Genomic DNA, 20,910 nt, shown 5'->3' with positions numbered 1-20,910 from the left:
CGTACAAAACATTTATTGTGTATTTACTCTAGTGTGGGCACTGTGATAGCTGATTTTCTTGGCAAATGACACAGGAAAATGGCAAGGCTGCAGGGCATGGAGAGGACAGTGAAGTAAAAGTAATCATTTTACGGTTATGGGTAACCTTGGGTTTACCCTCATGCCCTAAACTGCTATGTCTCTGTATCCATTTGCTCAGCGGGGGATGGAAAAGGTCTGCTGTCAGACTCTCCTCTCCACTTATGTCCATTTCCTCTCCATCGTCACCACAAAGCAGTACCTACATGGAATATCCAACCAGGCATCATTTGTTCCTTCTCGTGACTGAGTTTTGATTTAGCCAGACAGGCTACACTGATCATTCATCATGTGCTAAATTCACAAGGCCTACAGAGAAGACACAAACACTTTAAAACACAGTGTAGCTGCAAAATAGTTCCTGTCTTGTACATGAGTTAGGTGTGCATGTAAATAAGAAACATGGATGAACATAAATGCGTACAGATATGTAAGACAGGAAGTGAGAGCAGTGCTGCTGATGGGGAAGGGGCGCAAAGTCTGGGTTCTGCTGCTGCACGAGCACATGGTCACTCGGCAGACAAAGGGTGGAACGCCAGGCACAGACTCCGCCCAGCACAGAGGTCAGAAGAGCATGGCATGCTGGGAGCAGGATCAGCCACTGGTGAAGCCACAGAACTGGACCGGCTGGTGGCCAGGCTGTCCAGACCCCTATAGGTCTGCTCATCAGATGGGGCGGTCCGGCTTCTGTTCTACAAGCTCATGGGGAACAGTGGCTCAGGCACAGGGTTGGAGGAAGGGAGCAAAAGTAATGATTTCCGTCCTGAACATGAATTCATAACAACAGACAATTCACGAAAAATAGCACTTCTAATAAAAAGGTCTCTCATTCGAGGCTATTTGTACAGGAAAGGTAATTAGTCACTTGTGCACATTCCATAAATATTGGACTCCATAGAATGGTGAATAGCAAATGCTCTCTGAGGAAAATGTTGTAGCTTTTGGTAACTTGCAGCTCCAGCATTCTGTGTCCATCACTGTGGCATCCAAAATAATGATTCTCCCCCAGGAAGTGAGTTTCCCCACAAACACAGTCGCAATTGGTACTAAGTCATTGCTCAATGGGGGAGAAGAGTGTGATGGTTTCCCCTCTGCTTGGAGGGAAACAGAACTTTCCTCTAATGTGAGCAAGGCTGACAGTGAATCAGAGCTGATTGCTGACTGACAGTGTAGCAGAGCTGATTTCTGACTGACTGTGTATCAGAGATGATTGCTGACTGTTATCAGAGCTGATTTCTGACTGACAGTGTATCAGAGCTGATTGCTGACTGTTATCAGAGCTGATTGCTGACTGACAGTGTATCAGAGCTGATTGCTGACTGTTATCAGAGCTGATTGCTAACTGACAGTGCATCAGAACTGATTGCTGACTGTCAGTGTATCAGAGCTGCTTGCTGATGAACAGTGTATCAGAGCTGCTTGCTGACAGACAGTGTATCAGAGCTGATTACTGACAGTGTATCAGAGCTGCTTGCTGACTGTCAGTGTATCAGAGCTGATTCCTGACAGTTATCAGAGCTGATTGCTGACTGACAGTGTATCAGAGCTGATTGCTGACAGTTATCAGAGCTGATTGCTGACTGATAGTGTATCAGCGCTGAGTGCTGGCATTGTATCAGGGCTGATTACCAAATGTGGTCTATGGCATTCTACATTGCTTCCCATAGCAACCTATCCATCCCACATAGGTGACTATGGTAATCAAGATATTCACTGTGAGTAACTTCAAGACTCCTTAAGATTGTCACAGGATAAGCTGTAACATCATCACTTTAAGGTCCTCACCCTTGGTGTGTTAGCCTTGACTGTGGTTTATGTCAGAGGAGCTCCAGTGATCAAAAGCCTTCAGAACATAGGCCAAGCAAGGGGACTGTGCAAGATCCTGGTGATTTGACACTTGATCCTGAGTCCTATTGTCAGCCTTCCTGGTACTCTGTCACATCATGGGAAAGGAGACCCTCAGGGGGCCCGAAATGTCCCCTGGGACCTCGAATAGAATGGAAAGTAACAGGAGTTAATTTCAACTAATGCTAAATAGCAAACACCAGTGTGGAGGGAATGCCTCCTGGACATCTGTGCTGCATGCCCTTGCTTTGTGCGCTGAGAAATGTTATCGACGACTTGCCGTTCATTGTATGCACTTTCTGATTCCTTTCACAATGTCAAGGATAATACACATCCTCTTTCGGGAGCCTCCTACTTCCAGTAGCAGTGTCTCCCTCTGCCCTGGTGAGGGCTTCATTTCACTCTCCCGCCTGGGAGTGGGCTCTGGTGTGAGTGGCATGTGAGGTTTAAAGGTTGCCCCATCTCCTTCTGGAATGGACACAAGCCCAGCACTGGCACTCTTGCCAGAGTCCATTTGAATGTAGGATATTAACCCCTTAGTGGATGTATCATTGCAAATGTCTTCTTCCATTCAGTAGGTTGTTGTTTTTTTCTTGTTGATGGTTTTCTTTGCTGGAAACATTTGCAAAAATATTTTAGTTTGATGTAGTTTTTATTTGTTTATTTTTTTAATTTGCTTCCCTTACCCAAACAGATAAATCCAAAAAAAAGTTATCTAGCCCTAGCTGGTTTGGCTCAGTGGATAGAGCATCAGCCTGTGGACTGAAGGGTACCAGGTTCGATTTCAGCCAAGGGCACATGCCTGGGTTTCGGGCTTTATCCCCAGTGAGGGATGTGCAGGAAGCAGCCAATCAAATGATTCTCTCTCATCATTGATGTTTCTATCTCTCTTTCCCTCTCCCTTCCTCTCTGAAATCAATAAAGATATATATTTTTTAAAAAAGTTATCTAATCTAATAAAAGAGAAACATGTAAATTGACCATACCTCTGCTACACCCACCAGCCATGCCCACCATCCAATCAGGAGCGATTATGCAAATTAACCCAACTAAGATGGCAGTTAATTTGAATACTAGGTACCAGTGGCCTGAGTCCCGGAAACATCATAGGGCACCCAGGTCACTCTGAGGTAGGCCCCGTGTGGGCCCTGAGCAGCCTAGGAAGGGCCTGAGCCAGGGGGTTCCTGGGCAGGGCCTGAGCCTGCAATCAGAGCCACGTGGGCCCCTACCCAGGCCTAAGGCTCAGCCAGAGGCTTGAGCCTGGGCAGGGGTGGAGCCGGCTATCAGAGCAGGCTGGAGGTCCCCTGCCCAGGCCTAATGCCTGGCCAGAGGTCTGAGGCCTGGGAAGGGGTGGAGCTGCCAATTGGAATAGGCTGGGGGTCCCCTGCCCAGGCCTAATGCTGGGCCAGAAGCCTTAGGCCTGGGCAGGAGCCGAGTCAGGGATCGGTGTGAACTACAGAGGAAACACCTTTTCTGACTGCTCATTGGCTAAGCTCCCTGTATTCCACTGGTAATATTCTTAGTAACTTGGGTAATAAGAATCCAAGAAGGTGATGTAGGATTTTTCCACCTCACTCCTGGAGAAAAAAATGAAGGTCCACTGCTGGAGGGTTAAGAAATGTCATATCCTGCCCTAGCTGGTTTGGCTCAGTGGATAATGCCTCGGCCTGCCCACTGCAGGGTCTGGGTTCAATTCTGACCAAGGGCATGTACCTAGGTTGCAGGCTCCTCGCTGGCCAGAGCCCTGATCAGGGCTCATGGAGAAGGCAACCAATCAAAGTGTTCCTCTCACTTTGATGTTTCTCTCTTTCACTTTCTCTTCCACATTCTCTAAAAATCAATGGAAACATATCCTCAGGTGAGGATAAAAAAATAAGAAAGAAATGTCGTATCCTATGAAATTCACATCTTGAAAATGCCTAAAGAAAGTTGTCATTTTTTCATGGTGAAGGGACTGGAGTCCATGTTGATGAAAAAACCTTGGTGGCTGCGGTGATTGGCAGTGGCTGCAGCAGCGGGGTGATGGGGCTGGCACCTCCCCAGTATGTGAGGAGGTTGGGCAGGCTGGGCTGAGGGACCACCCTCCCCCCAGTGCACGAATAAGTTATACCTCCTACAGTTTGCAGATCCTCAAAACTTACCGCATCTTTTACATGCAGAAGCAAAAGTCTAAGGTAATATCATTCTGGTTCTCTAAAGCTCACAGTGAACAGTCTACCTAATACTTTATTCCCACCCTTTCAGCGTTTTGTCCACAAAGAATTATTAAACACATAATGCTGTGGAATCTCCCAATAATAATAATTACGTGCATCAGAGTCTTCTCTATTCAATAAGAACCAAGCCATCAAAGTCTAGTTATGCCTTTTAGCCCTATCTAAAACTTCAGCAAAATCATCTGCATGAAAATATAAATTCTGATCATTTGGCAAATGAATAGCTAATCTTGTGATTGCATGAGATTGGTCATGTATTCGCATTCCAAAAAGTCTCCAAACAGCCTCAGGAGTGCTCACATACCTGAAGTCAAGTCCTGTACTTTGTCATGATTGATAATATTTTTTTCAGAAATTTGAATATTTGCACAGTCGTGCCCTTTATAGATGTATTTAAATAGATATTTGACACTTTTAATTGATGCACAGACTTCAACATTTATATGACAGTTATACTTGAGGCACAAATACGGGTTATAAGGGACAATCCAAGTATTATTGACAATTTTATTTCCAATAGAAATGGTGCTACCAGATCTTCGTGTGTATTTGGGATATCCATCAATATTTCCAATGGTCGCATTTTGAAATTCTTTTGGATATCCCTTTGAACATTTTCCATTTTCCATACATGGACTACTTGGATTTTGCATTCCACATGGTCCATGTACCATATTTTTTTTTTACTATTTGAAAAAGTCGAGGACACTGGTTCTCATCTGGAATTTCTGCCTTAACTATATGGTCAATGTCATTTTCTGAACGTAATTTGGACTCATTATCTAATATCAATAATATGTGAGTGTGAGGCACTCCACGTCTCTGAAATTCAATGACTGTTACGATCATATTTAATTGCCATTGTTACCTCTGTGGGAGCAATAGCTTTTGCTGCTGCTTCAGATTGGGCTTCCTTTTCTACCTCATGTAGCATTACATACTTCATACCTCATCTTGTATGATTTTGTTAATTCATTGATTTCATGCATGAGGTTGTTGATGTTGATCATGAGTCTTTCTGAGCAGCCCTGGTTTTCTGGCATTGCTAATCTTTTACTTGTAGCTTAAGTTGTATCCAAAATATAGAGTTGAGCAAACTTCCGAGAAACACCATCTGAAGGGTGTAAAGTTCCAGTGCGGCGATAAACTTGTCCGTGTATTCTAAAACAGTATGGGAACCATATCCTGATGGTGATGCAATGTTGGCACCCATGGAAGCAAAAGCAAAAGAACTATTTATGGATCAAATATTTTCCATGAAATTTTTACTGTCAGAATCTTTGTTTGTCATTAATCTTTTTAAATATGCCGGGTAATCTGGAAAATGTATATCATTTGGACAGACTTTCCCTTTGCTACAACATCGGGTAAATTTCCCATCGGATGGTTTTTCATCGGAGAAATTTAGTGCTAGGCAAAATTCACATCGAACAGTCATTCCACCACAACTATGTTTGAGGATTGCATCCTCAGGTACTCCATTTTTGCTGAGAAGGCATTTCCTACCGGTATTGGTAGTACTTGTTGATGACTGTTCTCTAGACATATTCTGTCGTCGCCACCGCCTTCTTTCAACTTCAAAGGCACGTTTGTCTTTAGACATTTTCTGTTGAAGGCGCCTGTTTTTCGGCTTCAAAGTGATGTTTTTCCAGTAGCTGGTGTTCAGATACATTCTGTTGCAGGCGCCGCCTTCTTTCAAGATCAGACGCATGTTGCTCTGCAGACATTTTCTGTCGATAATGCCGGCACCTTTCGCCTGCAGAGCTACCTTGTATTAACCGTTTTTCTTTGGACATAGTCCCACCTCTCTACTGTCATGGTCTGAGATGCAGGTGAATGAGAGTCCTGCCTGTCAGGCCACTGAGAGCTGTGTGACTAACAGCTGATTCTGGATGATTCTGTGGGGGTGGGACTTCCTCCTCCCTGCTGTCAGTTTCCATAACTGTCATGAGGAAGCTGGGATGACAGAGGAGCCATGCTGTCCCTGGCTGCCTGGGTCAAATGCGGGAGGGCCTGATGGCGCTGGGCCCCCTGCGGGAGGGCCCGATGGGGGCGTGGCTGGTGGTGGATCACTGAGGGCACACCCGCCAGCTCCCAATCCCCTGCCAGAGGGCCGGTTGGGGGCGTGACCAGTGGTGGATCACCGCGGTCCCGCCCACCAGCCCTGGGTCGGGTTGCACACGGGATGCCCGCCGCCCCGTGTCGCAGATAGCAGGCCCGGATGGTGGCGGGGCAGGCAGGATGTTGCTGTCCCACCCGGCCTGCAGTATGCAAATTAGACTCCATCTTTGTTGGCGGTTAATTTGCATATTGTGCTGATTATCCAATGGGAGGCGTAGTGAAGGTACAGTCAATTACCATGTTGGTCTATTATTAGATTAGATGAGCCTTCTGCTATGATAATGTGGCTAAAACTCATAGTCAACTAAACAGGTTAATATCCTAGCTAATAATAGACAAAGATTGAAATTGACTGTACCTTCGCTACACCCCCATTGGCTAATCAGCAAGATATGCAAATTAATCACCAACAAAGATGGCGGTTAATTTGCATATGTAGGCGAGAAGTGGCAGAGTGAAGACTGAAGGCGCCTCTGGCCGCCGGAGCCACAAGAGGCTTGAAGGCGCCTCCAGCCGGAGCAAAGGCCTGGGTCCCGGGTGCCGGAGGAAAACTGGTGCTGGCAGCCAGGGGAAGGGAAGGCCTATTGCACAAATCTTTTCATGCAACAGGCCTCTAGTCTATACTAATAAAAGGGTAATATGCTAATTAGGGCAGATGTCTTCCAGATGACCATCCAGACATCCTTCCAGACAAAGCCTCAGTGGCTGCCTGAGGCTCAAGCAAGCTGCAGATGGCAGCTGCCACTGCAAGGGCCAGCCCAAGACTCAGGCAGCCATGGTGGCTACCAGTGGCAGCAGCAGGGGAATGATGGGGGTGACACCTTCCCCTGATTGGTCAGGTCGCCTCCAGCACAGTGAGGCCAGACTGTGGCTTAGGCTGGGGGCAGAGGCAGAGGTGGTTAGGGATGATTAGGCCAGCAGGGGGGCAAGGTAGGGGCGATATGGCCAGCAGGGGGGCAATGTAGGGGCAATCAGGCTGGCAGGTAGGCAGAGGGATTAGGGGCGATCAGGCAGGCAGGCAGGCAGAGGGTTAGGAGTAATCAGACAGGCAGGTAGAGGGGTTAGGGGTGATCAGGCAGGCAGGCAGGTGAGCGGTTAGGAGCCAGAGGTCCCAGATTGTGAGAGGAATGTCCATCTGCCGGTTTAGGATGGGTCTTAAACCAGCAGTCAGACATCCCCTGAGGGGTCCCAGATTGGAGAGGGTGTAGGCCTGTCTGAGGGACACCCCGCCCCCTGTGCCCAAATTTCAAGCACTGGGCCTCAAGTCTATAATAATAACAGCATAATATGCTAATTAGACCAGCCATCGTTCTGGATGACCTTCCAGACAAACCCAGGGCTGTGAGGGAAGCCCAGGTCCCGGGTGCCGGCCGGAAGCCCAGGTCCCAGGAGCCAGAGGGAAGCTGGTGCCGGCAGCCATGGGAAGGAAGGCCTATTCTTGTGTGAATTTCATGCATTGGGCCTCTAGTTTCCTATAACTGCCTAAAGAAAAAAAATTTTAAGATTATGATTACTTATAGTCTGTCACTCATATTTCACGCTAAGCAAATGTAATTTGTAAACCTTTTAATTTAAAATATTTGAAGAAATGCTGACACAAAACCCATTAAAGTAGTCCTGTAGCAGGTTAAAGGTTGGATGATCTTCCGTTGTTTCTATGCATGATATCCATGATCATCTATTTGCAAAGGTAAGAACACAGTGGCGGGAGGGAGACTGATTGTGCATTCCTTAATGCCAAGCATCCATCTCTAAGGCTTTTGGAAAGACTGCAGTTTTATTTATTTGATTGGAGGTAATTTCTGATAAAATCAAAAGAAGCAAAACCATGCAACAATTTTAAAAAGAGGTAAATAATAAGAGCCCAGAATTAGGGGAAGCAGGGGGTGGAGTGGGTGGGCAGGAAGGATAAGGCACAATCTATAATAATAAAAGCATAATATGCTAATTAGACCAGACAGCTGAAAGACCTTCTGAATGTCATTCCGGACATCCTTCCAGATGACCTTCGGGATGAAGCCGTGGCAATGGGGACCGAGGCAGAGGCAGTTAGGAGTGATCAGGTAGGCAGGCAAGTGGTTAGGGGCAATCAGGCAGGCAGGCAGAGTAGTTAGGGGCCATCAGGCAGGCAGGTGAGTGATTAGGGGTGATCAGGCAGGCAGTCCAGGATTGCAAGAGGGATATCCAACTGCCAGTTTAGGGCTGATCCTGCAGGGGTCCCAGTGGGATTGGGCCTAAACAGGCAGTCTGACATCCCCTTGAGGGGTCCTGGATTGTGAGAGGGTTTGGGCCGGGCTGACTCTCCCCGTCACCCCCCTCCCCCACTCCGAGTACATGAATTTTGTGTACTGGGCCTCTAGTGTTTGTAATAATAAGGAATTACAAGTGAGCACCTCATGATAATGGATGAAACTGTCTATTAAAGGAGATACTCTAATAGGTGATGAGAAGCTATTTTGCCCCTAACACTCTCTTCTGAGGGGTCCTTGTTACATATGAAATCATAGCACACACCACCCTCAGATGTAGTTGTAACACACACAGTCACACTCACAAAATATTCTTACACTCATGGAGCTCTTCTTATGGAGTCTTTCAACACAAGCCAAGGATCAACTGCAGTGCAACAAGCCACGGTTTTTCTTCCTGCTTCTCTCAAGACAACTCACCATCCTGTGGCAAACAATGAACCTCAAAAAGGGTGATGTTCTGCCCGGCCAGTGTGGCTCAGCTGGCTGGAGTGTTGTCCCGTGCACCAAAAGTTTGTGGATTCGATCCCGGTCAGGCCTCATGCCTGGGTTTCGGGTTCAATCCCTGGTTGGAGTGCTTACAAGAGGCAACCAATCAATGTTTCTCTCATGCATCCATGTTTCTCTCTCTCTCTCTTTCTCTCTCTCTCTCTCTCTCAAAAAAAAAAAAAAAAAAAAAACAAACCCCAACAAACAAGCAATCGTTCCAAGATGGCTAGACCCACAGAGCAGCCAGGTGCAAATGACCCACAGAGCCACGCCAGCAGTCAGAGAAAGCAGGAGCGGCTGACCAGGCTCATCGGCCCCGTCCCGGCCCTGAGAGGAGAGCCTGTGCCTGGTGTGTGTGACCTTCCACTGAGCACCCCTCTGGGTGGGGAGAGATGCACGGAAAGGCCAACAGAGTGTGAGGCCTGGGCTGATGGACACATGCCCCTTCCAGCCGCCAGCTGACTGTCCTTCAGAGCTGATGTTTCTCTCTCCCCCACTCCCTTCCTCTCTGAAATCAGTAAAAGTATAGATATATTTTTAAAGAACTCAAGGTTTTGGTCACACTCTGAGTTATCTTCCTCCTCTATGACCTTCTAGCTTTAAGGTCTTGGGAAAACTGCCCAATCCTCACTGCCTCAGTTTCCTATAAAAAATGGAGACGATAATGGTCTCAGGGAGGTTATGAGGCTTAAAGTGCTAAAACGCTGAGACTAGCATGCTCAGTTCCAAACAGTGGCTATTACACGAGGCATTAAATGCACATTGTAACTGGCACACGTTGGCAGGCGGGCTGCATGCCTGGATGTCGCGCCCTGCAGCACAGTGGCTCCCTCCCTACTCCAGGGGTGAGTCTGAGAATTCCTGTAGCGCCACCAGCCCAGAGGTGGGAGAGCATCCTGTCCCTCCTCTGCCAGCTGGGAGGCAGGCATGAGTGAACTGCAGCCCCTCCACCCGCAGGCCTGAGCGGGTTTTAGAATTCCTGTCAACACACTGTTCCCAGCAGCCACCATCCATTAATCAGAATTGACACAAAAATTAAAACGTTTGACCTCTCAGCTTCAGAGCATACGAGCTTTTAGGAAATGATTGCTCCCAGGTCTCACCCAGAGCTCCACGTTGTCATAAATTTCTCAATGTGGTTGACAGAACAGCATCAAAGGCTACGGGTGGGGTAACCCTGGGGCATCTATGGTAACTGCGCCCTCAGAGGTTGCTGCACCGGAGAAGGGCTAAGGTGGCATGAGAATGCCCTTGAAGGGCCTGCTCATGGCCAGTGGACAAAGCCTCTGTGTTCTTCCTTACAGTTGACGTTCAACATTATCCTGTATCAGTGCGAGGTGCACCGCCTGGTGGTTAGACAACCATGTGCTCTTCAGAGTGGTCCCCCATATTTCCGGGGCCCACCTGGCCCCACGCATAGTGATGATGATATTATTGACTCTGTTCCCCAGCTGTCCTTCATACCCGGGTCTGCTCTGCAACTGATCTCGTGGTCCCGACTCGTGCCCAGACTTCCTTGGGCTGCTGGAACAGAGTCCCGTGCTGGCCTGTGTTCTCCACACGCCGAGCACCAGGGAAGCGTGTCCGCCCCAGCGCCTTGCTCCCCACAGCAGAGCTCACAGAGGCCGGGGCTGCTTTCACTCTTGTTTTTTGTCTTCAGGTGAGGAGAGGAGAGTCAAGAGACAGATTCTGATTCTCACTGGATGTCAAAGAATTCATCCACAGTTACCTATGGACAGGCTGTCCGCACTACACAGGAAGATGCTTACCTGTTTTAATCTTTTAGCAATAAATGAATTTTTAAGAATTCTGATAGAATTGTGTTACACTTTAATATGCAAAGTGTTCATTCAGAAAGACATCTAGGAATCACAAGTGCTTATCCTTGATCAAAATTATCATCTTTTGCTCACATTTAGTCGCTTACCTTGGAACATGAAAATGTCACATGGATGTATTTAGACTATAAATGGTTGATGGTGACATAAAGACTAACCTGCATACATCAAAATATGATTCCTATAATCCTCAAGAAAAGCTGCTAGCTTTTTGTATAACAGTGTGCCAGGTTTTTCCCTGTGCAGGGAGCAATTGGTTGGCTAAGCTCTAACGCAGGGCGCCTGGCAGGAAGGCTACAGAGGGAGGCCTGGGGCGATGGCTCTGCAGCCACCTGAAAGCTGATGATCCTCCCACTGCGGCAGCGAAAACTGAGAGGCAGGAGCAGCGTGAAGAGGCCTCAGCAACAGAAACAGGGGAACTGGGAGAGGCTGTGCGCTGAGGTTGTGAGGAGTGAATGAGCAATGTTCCCCTCCTTCCAGCTCGGTCTCTGGTCTCGGAGCGGTGCCAGTGCCAGTGGTGCCATTGAGTGAGGGGCAAAGAGGAGAAGAATGAGGGAGGGAGGGAGAGAGGGAGGGGGGGAGGGACGGAATCGAATCTGGGTGGTGTTGCGTTAAAGGCACCTACAGTTGAAGGTGCATGCTGGGCAGACGTAGCCACGCATCGGAAATGGGGTGATGCCAGAGAGGGACATTTGGGAACATCTAGAATGTGGACAACATTGGCAATCAGATAAGACCTCTCAGGAGAATTAAGAAAGAATGTAGGGAGGACTTGCGGCAATCCCATCAGCAATGTGCAAACAAACAAAACAAACTGGTGAGACAGGGCGAACCATACCAGACGGAGCCCATGACCTTCAGGCCCAGACTGCCCAGCTTCAACCCGGCCTCCACCACCGGTTAGCTCTGTGACCGTGGGCAACACAGGTAGCATGTCTGGGTATCACTGTCCTCATCTGTACATGAGCTCCACCTCAGAGGGTATCATGTTGCTGAAATAAATCAACGTTTATAAAGCATTTTGAATAATGCCGGGCCCTCAGTAAATACAGCTCAGTTCTTCGTTGTTGTAAAATACAGTGTTACAAATCCTTTAGCCCCAAATATTGATCTAAATTTTGCATTCTATTTTACTTCTCTTTTTGGAAGTTTATTTTATTCTACTAATAGTTTTAGTGGATCCTGAACGAAGTATTATTGAATTCACTACCTATTTCCTGTTAAAAGTAAATCTCAGGAAAGGTAAAATCAATTATTTTCTTCACAAAACAATTACCTTATAAAAAACTCAGAGAAGCCCTAGCTGGCTTGGCTCAGTGGATAGAGCGTCAGCCTGTGGACTGGGGGGTCTCAGGTTCGATTCCAGCCAAGGGCACATGCCTGGGTTGCGGGCTCCATTCCCAGTGGGGGGTGTGTGGGAGGCAGCCGATCAATGATTCTCTCTCATCATTGATGTTTCTATCTCTCTCTCCTTCTCCCTTCCTCTCTGAAATCAATAAAGAAATATATTAAAAAAAAAAAAACTCAGAGAGGTTGTCTCAGCGTATTCTGCCATGTAATCATGTTTCCAGGGTTTAAATCGATTAACAGTTTTCCTCAGGGGCCTGTTTCTCCAGTTCTTTCCTTCTTTTACTTACTCTTTTCACTTTTCAAGACTAAAATGACGGAAGTGAGTTTTTCCTACATTCCAGGCGTTTCTGCTCATAGAGTGACGGCCGGCCTTTGGCATCGCCCTGGCCCCCCAGTCCGCTCTGTGGGGACCCTGCAGACTACCCCCAAGTACATAACCTCGTGTTCTTCACCACCGCCCCTTGGGCTGGCTCGGTGTTTGCTATGTAATGCATGAGAAAGCGTAAGAATCTCTGAACCCCTCAGGCAGGGCATTGGCCCTGTGTGGTGAGGGCGGCCGAGCAGGTGGTTTAGAGGCTCAGCACGGCTCACTGAGGTCACTGGTCACCACTCGGAGGGTGAGACCTGAGGCAGGATGGCTGGTGGCTCCCCACCATGACTTCCTGCTCATGTCACCACTGAAAGTGCTTGGGGGCCCAGGCACCTGGGGCTTGTGCTCAGTGAACATCATCTTTCCTCTCTGCTCAGCTCCCAGAGCACCAGCCAGCTCCCCGCGCCCCCCTCCCCGCCCCCGCCCCCCCGAGACCCATTGGGAGGCTCACACAGAGCCTCAGGAGCCTCTTGTCCAGGCGGAGGCAAGCTTCATGTTCTCACCTGTCTGCACGGCCCTCTCGGCCTGTTAACCAGGACTGTGTCCTGAGACAGTCACAGTGATGGAGATAAGGGGTCACAGGAACAGAGACAGGGCTGTTCCTGTGAGACAAAGATGTCAAGATGGGCTTTAGCAGGCGGTAGAGAGACTCGAAAGCTAAAGAGATCATGCAGTGGGGAAGGAGGAAAAATCAGTGCTCATATAGAAATGGATGCTAAAGACAGCAAGGCATAGCTAAACCGAACACGTCTGAGCAATAAGTAGACAAATTTCTTGCAGTAAAGTGGTTGGTAAGAGAAGCGGTAAAGAGCTCCATGGAAAGCCCTGGCCAGGTGGCTCAGTTGATTGGTGCATCATCCCAGACACCAAAATGAGGTGGGTTCGATCCCCGGTCAGGGAGTGTACAGGGGGTAACAGATCAGTATTTCTCTCTCTGCCCCTCTTGCTCTAAAAAAAAAAAAAATCAAAAAACATATCTTTGGGCATCATCTTACGGTTATTGAAACTGTCAAGAAAGGGGTGACATACATGTAAATAAAATAATTTAAAACAAGAAATATTTCTAAAAATCTTAAGTGCCAGGATTTAGATGAAAATGCCTTCAATAATTGCCTGCATTTAACCTATAACCTAAAATAATAAAAGCATAATATGCAAATAGACCAAACAGCCAAACAGCAGAACGACCATCCGGACGACCACGCTATGACAGGCTCTGGTGCCAGGCCAGCCAAGGAGGGTGCAATGCCATTGGTCGGGGGGCCCGCCATCACCCCACGATCACCTCACAGAGGGAGGCCCAGGCCACCCTCTGCAGGGCGATTGATTCGGGGGCTTTGTGGAACCAGGGAACTGGGGGGGTGTGGTGGCGGACACAGGCCGCGCCAGGCCAAGGTGGGTGTAGGCAAGGGGCGAGGCCTTGCAGCCGAGACTGTGAGGGCCACGGCAGCCAGGGACTCAAGGGCCTACCTTGCACGAATTTCGTGCATCAGGCCTCTAGTTATATGATAAGAAACTTATATGGAAACAAAGTGGCCAATGCACACCTACCAGCTGGTCTCCTTGGTTGTTAATAAGGAAGCGTTGAGCTTGCTGAACTTTTGCAAAGAATATAGAGTTAATGTAAGAGAGAAGCACAGGCACTGGACGCAGTCCTAGCCTCTGCTACAATGAGAGAAGTACGGGCCACAGTGTGGGGTTTTGTTGTTGTTGTTTTGTGGTTTACTAATTTTATTTTAATTATTTTTTATATTAGCCTCCTTATATTTCTTTTTTCCCTTTCTGTTCTTCCATCACCGTTTATCCTCCCTCTACCTTCTTCCACCTCCCCCTCCGCCCTCCCCCCCAAAAGTTCTTTCTCTTTTTTCTTTCTATTTTGCTCAATCCCTCGGCCCCAAATGTTTTCAAGTGGGTTGTTCCAGATGCCACAACAAAGCGGAAGCTTCAGAATTAGCTTCCCCATTAACATGTGAGGAGCTACAAGCACCTGTTCCCCAGGACACAAGGAGCAGGAAGACCTCACCTGTGTCCTGACTACAGGGTGGTGATGTCATGAAGTGACCAGGGCACCATGATGCTTAGATCTTCATGAAGATTTACTGGAAATAAATTATTCAATTAATATATAACCAAATACATTGTAAATTTTACTGCTCCAACAATCACAGACAGATGTAGGAACTTCTACAAACAAATTACTGGGGGGGAGAGGGGGACAGAAAATAAGTAGATATAGAGAGTGCAAATCAGAATTAAAGTAACAATGTTATCCTAATGTATGAGTTCAATGCTACATCCCATACCAGGGTTGTCTCATTTTTTTAGCCTCCTCATTAATCCAGCTAGAATTTGAATTAGTTCCGATTAGGGGTTAATATATTATTTATAGCCTTTACACTGGTGCTAAGTTGTGCATTTTCACCCCAACAAGGATAATAATTTGGTCAGGTTTATACAAAAGCAATTTAATTGTATAACATACCATTATGTTAAAATAAACTTTTTATATTTTTTTCACAGACTTGAGTCAAAGGAGCCTTTCCTATCTGTTGGGTGAGTATATGTCTAAGTATTTTAAATCTCAATTCTTTAATCAATTTTTAATTCAAATTACCAAGGTTTGCTGAGATTGTGTTTCAGTCATTTAATTCCATATTCAGAGTCTTACCACATCTCTGGGTCCATCATTTCTTCAGCGGCATCAACACCTCCATTTTATAAAGACGTACATAAAATGCACCCGAGGCTGTTCTGTGACCTCAGAAATTCTGCTGACAAACGTCTGTGAAACACTCTGTCCCAGTGAGCACAGGTAGACTAATCATCTCTGTTCTCATCATGTAGACATGCTCAGTCAGGCTCTAACCTCCCTCTGAACTACAGCGTCACTGTTTCCTGTCCACCCACCTTTGCTGTTTTCTTTCAGTCTTCTCTGCTTAGTGTTTCTTTTGCCAATTTCGCTAACTCAATCTCCAAAATCTCTGTCTTTTCTCTTTTTTTCTCATTTCACTTTTATTTCTCCACTCCATTCACACTGACTGGCTCCCTGAACACAGAGCTGGTGGTATCGTCCTGAGTCAAGATACATGGTCCAATGATCGTATATTGTGGGCAAGAACACATGGATGGTCTTCGGGCATTTCGAACTAATTGTTTTTAACGGATCTGTCCAGTAATCCCTTGACTAATATATTAAAGGATTATTAATGTACTAGTCACTTTAGGACATTCTAATAGTTAGTCAAAGGTGAGCACTTCTGCATGCTTGGCGTTATGTCGATGCTGTCGAGTCTCAGAAGAGTGGGAAGAGGTGGTGTCTTGCTCTGAGGAGGTTGTGCAGCATTTGATGAAAACACAATCACATCTGGGGTCCACTGTACTCACGCTCGGTAACCAGAACACGGGTGGGGCTAGATTCTGAGTGACCACATCCATTTTCTTTTATGTCTTTGTTCGTGGCCTTTGAATATTTCTGTTACTCCTTGAGCACCACGGTTCCCTCCCCTTCTACTCCTCATAAAAGCATCTCAGAAAGTCGCTTGAATCACAGTAGTCAAAATCATTGATTGGGAGGTGGGGGAATAGAAAGAAGCAGGTGATTTATTGGAGGACTTCATGAAAAATGGAAGGTCGAGGTGATCTGGTCCAAAGAAATCACTAGAGCACGCTTCCTGCCCTCATTGGTCACCCGCTGCTGTTGTTAGGCATCTCTAAGCCGAGAGAAGCCTTTCATTCGGAATGCATGTGTGTCCTGCCCTCGCGTCAACAGGGTGAAACAGCTTTTCTTCACGCCTCACTGGGTGCACTTTCTCAGCGGCGTTCCGTCCTCCCACTGCGCTGAGATGGAAGTCATTTTTTATTGCACACCCTCCATAATCTTTGTTCTAAACTTATTCAGAGTTTAGAACTCAGTGGTAGAGCCCTGAGAAAAAGTTTCCAAAGAAGAATGATTTATAACTCAGCAAATACTCAACATGGGAAAACTGACATAGCAGATGATGACATGACTTAGATATGACTTAGGTATGACTTAGATATGACTTAGACATGACTTAAGTATGACTTAGAGATGACTTAAAATTACTTAAGTAAGATTTAGATATTAATTAGGCATGACATATATGACTTAGGTATGAATTAAGTATGACTTAGATGTGACAGAAACAACTTAAATATGACTTACGTGTGACAGGCATGACTTAAGTATGATTTAGACATGACTTAGGTATGACTTAGATATGACTTAGAAGTAAAGTGGGTTGAAACATATACCCAAATGGTTCTGCTGACTGGACATTTTATGTCATAGTGAAATTTCTCCATTCTCCTCCAAGGAAATGATTTTAAATAAAATTGTCCAAAAGTATGTACGAATCTTTCCTAACCCTTTTTAGTGAGAAAGCAGGGTAATGGTGACTATAAGGCACACACGAGCCTACCAGGCAACAGGTAATCTACTGCAAGAAACATATATTCAAAGTAGTGACTTTTATCTCAGTTGCTTGCCAAAGGGAATAAGAGCATGGTGTGTGGTCCATGAGAGCATGGGCACGTGACTATATAACATTGGACCCTGCACACCTCATGGACATTCACTTTAATTCTTTGTTGAATGAAAACTCATCTTAGTGAATAACGCAGTGTTAAATATTGCATACTCCCGCCCACTGCCTGCCAGTGTCTTAAAAAGGTGCTACTATGTACATTTAGAAACTGCTTCCACCTCCTTGCCTCTGACCCTCACAGACAAGCTCTGTTAGTTTAGGCAGTTATTTCAACCCCAAGCTTCAGGTCCTTATCTGTGAAATAGAGAATCAATAAGAACATTTGCATCATGCATTTAGCTCCATCCGTGGTGCGTAGGGACTGTCAGAATGTCAGCTCTCCTTGCAGCCCTAGAGGCGGTTCATGTTGTGCCAGAGAGTCAGAGAGTGAGCGCCTCCTGCAGGCCATGCCTGGAGCTACATGTGGAAATCAACGAAGTTTTTATAAAGCAGAGAAAAATAAAACTTGTGAATGAAATAAGCTATCAAACATGAGCACATATATTCCGTTTCATATTTCCATGATGAACATTAATAATTGTCATTTAAATTCCTTAGATAAAAAGAAATGTTGATACATTTTGATGCGCATCTCTTCTTAATGTAAATATGGGAACAAACTTTCTCCTCAGATAAATGTGCTGCAGAAATTATGAAATGGCATTTTTATTTTTTAAAATAGATTTTTATTAATTTCAGAGAGAAAGGGAGAAGGAGAGAGATAGAAACATCGCTGAGAGAGAAACATCCATCGGCTGCTTCCTGCAGACCCCCTACTGGGGATTGAGCCTGCAACCCGGGTTTGTTCCCTGACCAGGAATCGAGCCATGACCTCCTGGTTCATAGATCGATGCTCAACCACTGAGCACACTGGCCCGGCATGAAATCGCGTTTTTAAATGACACAACATAAAATCAATCAGAATATACCCATGGAAAATTTTGTCATAAACAGTTACAACACAAGAAAATATTTGCTTTTAGAAAAGCTCAGGGAATTGTGAAAGGAAATCGGTGATCTCAGACCTTCAACTCTAGGCTGATATAAGAACTTTTACATTCACAAGTCAGTGATGTCATAAATAATGTCATTTAGAAAATAAAAAATAGCCCTGCTGGTTTGGCTTCATGGATAGAGCATCAGCCTGAGGACTGAATGGTACCAGGTTTGAATCCAGTCAAAGGCACGTACCTCAGTTTCAGGCTCGAACCCTGGCCCCAGTCAGGGCCCTTGCGGGAGGCAACCAATCAATGTGTCTCTCTCACATTGATGTATCTCTCTCTCTCTCCCCCTCCCTTCCACTCTCTCTAAAAATAAATGGAAAAAAATATCCTCAGGTGAGGATTAACAAAAAAAAAAAAAAAGGAAAATAAACAATAAACGTTAGCCTAGCACAAAGTCTGAAGGCTCATTTGACAGTCTGATGCTGTTTCCCAGGGTGGGTCAACGCATATGGTGGTTTCCATGGCTACCTGGCAATTCTGGTCCCGCCAGGCCTCAAAACCCTGTCTGCATCAAGCCTGCGTCCTCCCCATCCTCCCCTTACTGCCCGCACGCAGGTTGTCCTCACAGACATTCATGGTCTCGGGATCGCTTCAGAAAAACCTGTGGAACCTAACTTTGCACAGCCGCTCCCTGCTTTGAGGCACATGGCGGGGAACACATTGATGGAGACCTGTCTGGGCTCAGCATGGGAGGCCAGGAGGTAGAGACCGGAAGGTGTGCCTCGGCGTCTGCAAGGGCCTGTGAGCACGCTGCCTGCGCTCACGCGCACCAAACTCACTCTGGCGTCGTCCCAGACCTCAGGTCGGGGCTGCGCTAAACCTTAGATGTTAAATTATTAAACAATATAATTTAAATACTTAATAAGTGATTTTATTAAATATTAATACCAATGTTTCATTTTTCAAATTATTATAAATATATCTCATATAAATGCATGATTTATATGTAATATGTATTACGTGTATAATTTATTTTATATAATATAAAATACTTTTCTATAAATAAAATAATTTTAATTAGATTTACAAATTAAAATGCTTTCCCCTCTCACCTGACAATGAAAAGTCGCAGCTGCGCTGCCTTGACCTTCAGCGCAGAGCTCAGGCCTGCGCCAGCTGACCTGTCAGTCAGCGCGCTGTGCTGCGCGTCCTCCTGGCGTTACACCTGGAAGCAATGCCGAGAACGCCCTGGCAAGGGCTTCCCTGTGTAGCAGCAGGTGGACTCTGATTTGGGAAGTGAGCTGGGAGAAGAGCAGCATCGAGTCTGCACTTGGAAAGAATAAGGACTGAGTGGTCGATCCAGTTAAGACTCTAAAATCAGAATCTTGGTGTAAGGCCAGTTTTGCTTGGAAAACGGCTTCCCAGCTTCTTAATGGACAGCACAGAGGAGGGGAGAAGGGCCTGCTGTTCCTGGCCGTTGGAGAGGACGATGTCGAAGTGCCCGCTGGGGCAGCCTGTGAGTCCTCAGGTGAGAGTTACGCTTCCCACACACTGAGTGGTTTTAACAACATACTCAAGGCACTAAGTGAAACCTCCAGGGAATTAGTTCTCCTCACCTCGTCAGCGTGAAGCTGACCTTTTAAAGCAGTGGTTCTCAACCTTCTGGCCCTTTAAATACAGTGCCTCATGTTGTGCTGACCCCCAACCATAAAATTATTTTCGTTGCTACTTCATAACTGTAATGTTGCTACTGTTATGAATCGTAATGTAAATATCTGATATGCAGGATGGTCTTAGGTGGCCCCTGTGAAAGGATCGTTCGACCACCAAAGGGGTCGCAGCCCACAGGTTGAGAACCGCTGTTTTAAAGGGAAGACTTTGCATATGAATTGATTGCATTTTGGAACTGAAACTTTGATTCACACCAGTTGTTCGGCAGATGAATCTCTGCATGAGTAGCTTGATTGTAAGAATGATTATTTATTGCATGGGCAAACACCTTTTTCAGACTTTTTCACTGATGGAGAATAATTTAAATAACTCAGGCTATTTAAAAATGATATGGATACAGCTCAGAATATATTCTTTTCCTGGCTTGACTGAGAGGCATTTAAACACACACTCAGGACATAAAGCCCAGTTATTACCTGATCTCGCTGAGGTGCTGGCTCCGGGAGTGAGGGGCCCTGGCCAGCCGAGCCCGCTCTCCTGCTCAGTCCCCCCAAGGCCGCAGACACCCTCATCTGTGATGGAAGGAAATCCGCAGTTTGGGCTGCCATGGGTGAGCCTGGAGGACATTATAGTAAATGAAACGTCAGACAGAAAGGCCAGGCTGCATGGCCTCACGAGGTGGAGCTGGACGAGCTGGGCTCAGAGCCTGGGGAAGCCGGGCGGGTTGTGGGGGAGGGCGGTTGTGGGGGAGATAGCAGTGGCCGCCACTGACGCGGGCGCCTGAGTTCTGGGAACTGCCGTTAATGGTGACTCGGTAATAGCACTGTGCTGTATACTTGAAACTTGCTTTTTAAAGAAGTGAATCTTAAATGTTCTCACCCAGAAAGCGGAACGATGTGAGGTGATGGATAGGTTCATTAGCTTGGTTGTGGAAGTCATTTCACAATCTGTACGTATTCAAAAACACCACGTTGTGTGTCTTAAATATATGCAGTTTCATTTGTCAAAAAATAGGATCTGTAAAAAACAGGAAGAACAGAAAGAAAATGCCTGATGGAAATGCCATTTCTTTAGGGGATCAGAGTCAGTGAGTGAGGGCTCCCCGCTGAGCGAGGTGGGAACACACCCTTGTCCTTAACCTGGTTATTCCTGACGGAAAAGCAGCCGCAGGGAGGCCACAGGTCGCAGGCCTGTC

At 46.4% G+C, this 20,910-nt stretch overlaps 1 protein-coding gene across 7 annotated transcripts in view; it reads left to right on the top strand.

Moving 5' to 3' along the window:
- RALYL (RALY RNA binding protein like) overlaps window positions 1-20,910 on the top strand; it is a 560,777-nt gene that overhangs the window by 457,491 nt on the left and 82,376 nt on the right. For all 7 annotated transcript variants that reach the window (XM_070392021.1, XM_070392019.1, XM_070392020.1 and 4 more), the window contains one exon: window positions 15,077-15,109. In XM_070392021.1, coding sequence (XP_070248122.1) covers window positions 15,077-15,109 — 33 coding nt within the window. The remainder of the gene's footprint in view (window positions 1-15,076; window positions 15,110-20,910) is intronic.

The sequence above is a fragment of the Myotis yumanensis genome, unplaced genomic scaffold (assembly GCF_028538775.1).
Source record: "Myotis yumanensis isolate MYYU_CA2020_CCGP unplaced genomic scaffold, mMyoYum1.0.hap1 SCAF_15, whole genome shotgun sequence".
NCBI lineage: Eukaryota > Metazoa > Chordata > Mammalia > Chiroptera > Vespertilionidae > Myotis > Myotis yumanensis.
Note: the sequence above shows the minus strand (reverse complement) of the source record. Positions and strands in the feature narration are given on the sequence as shown.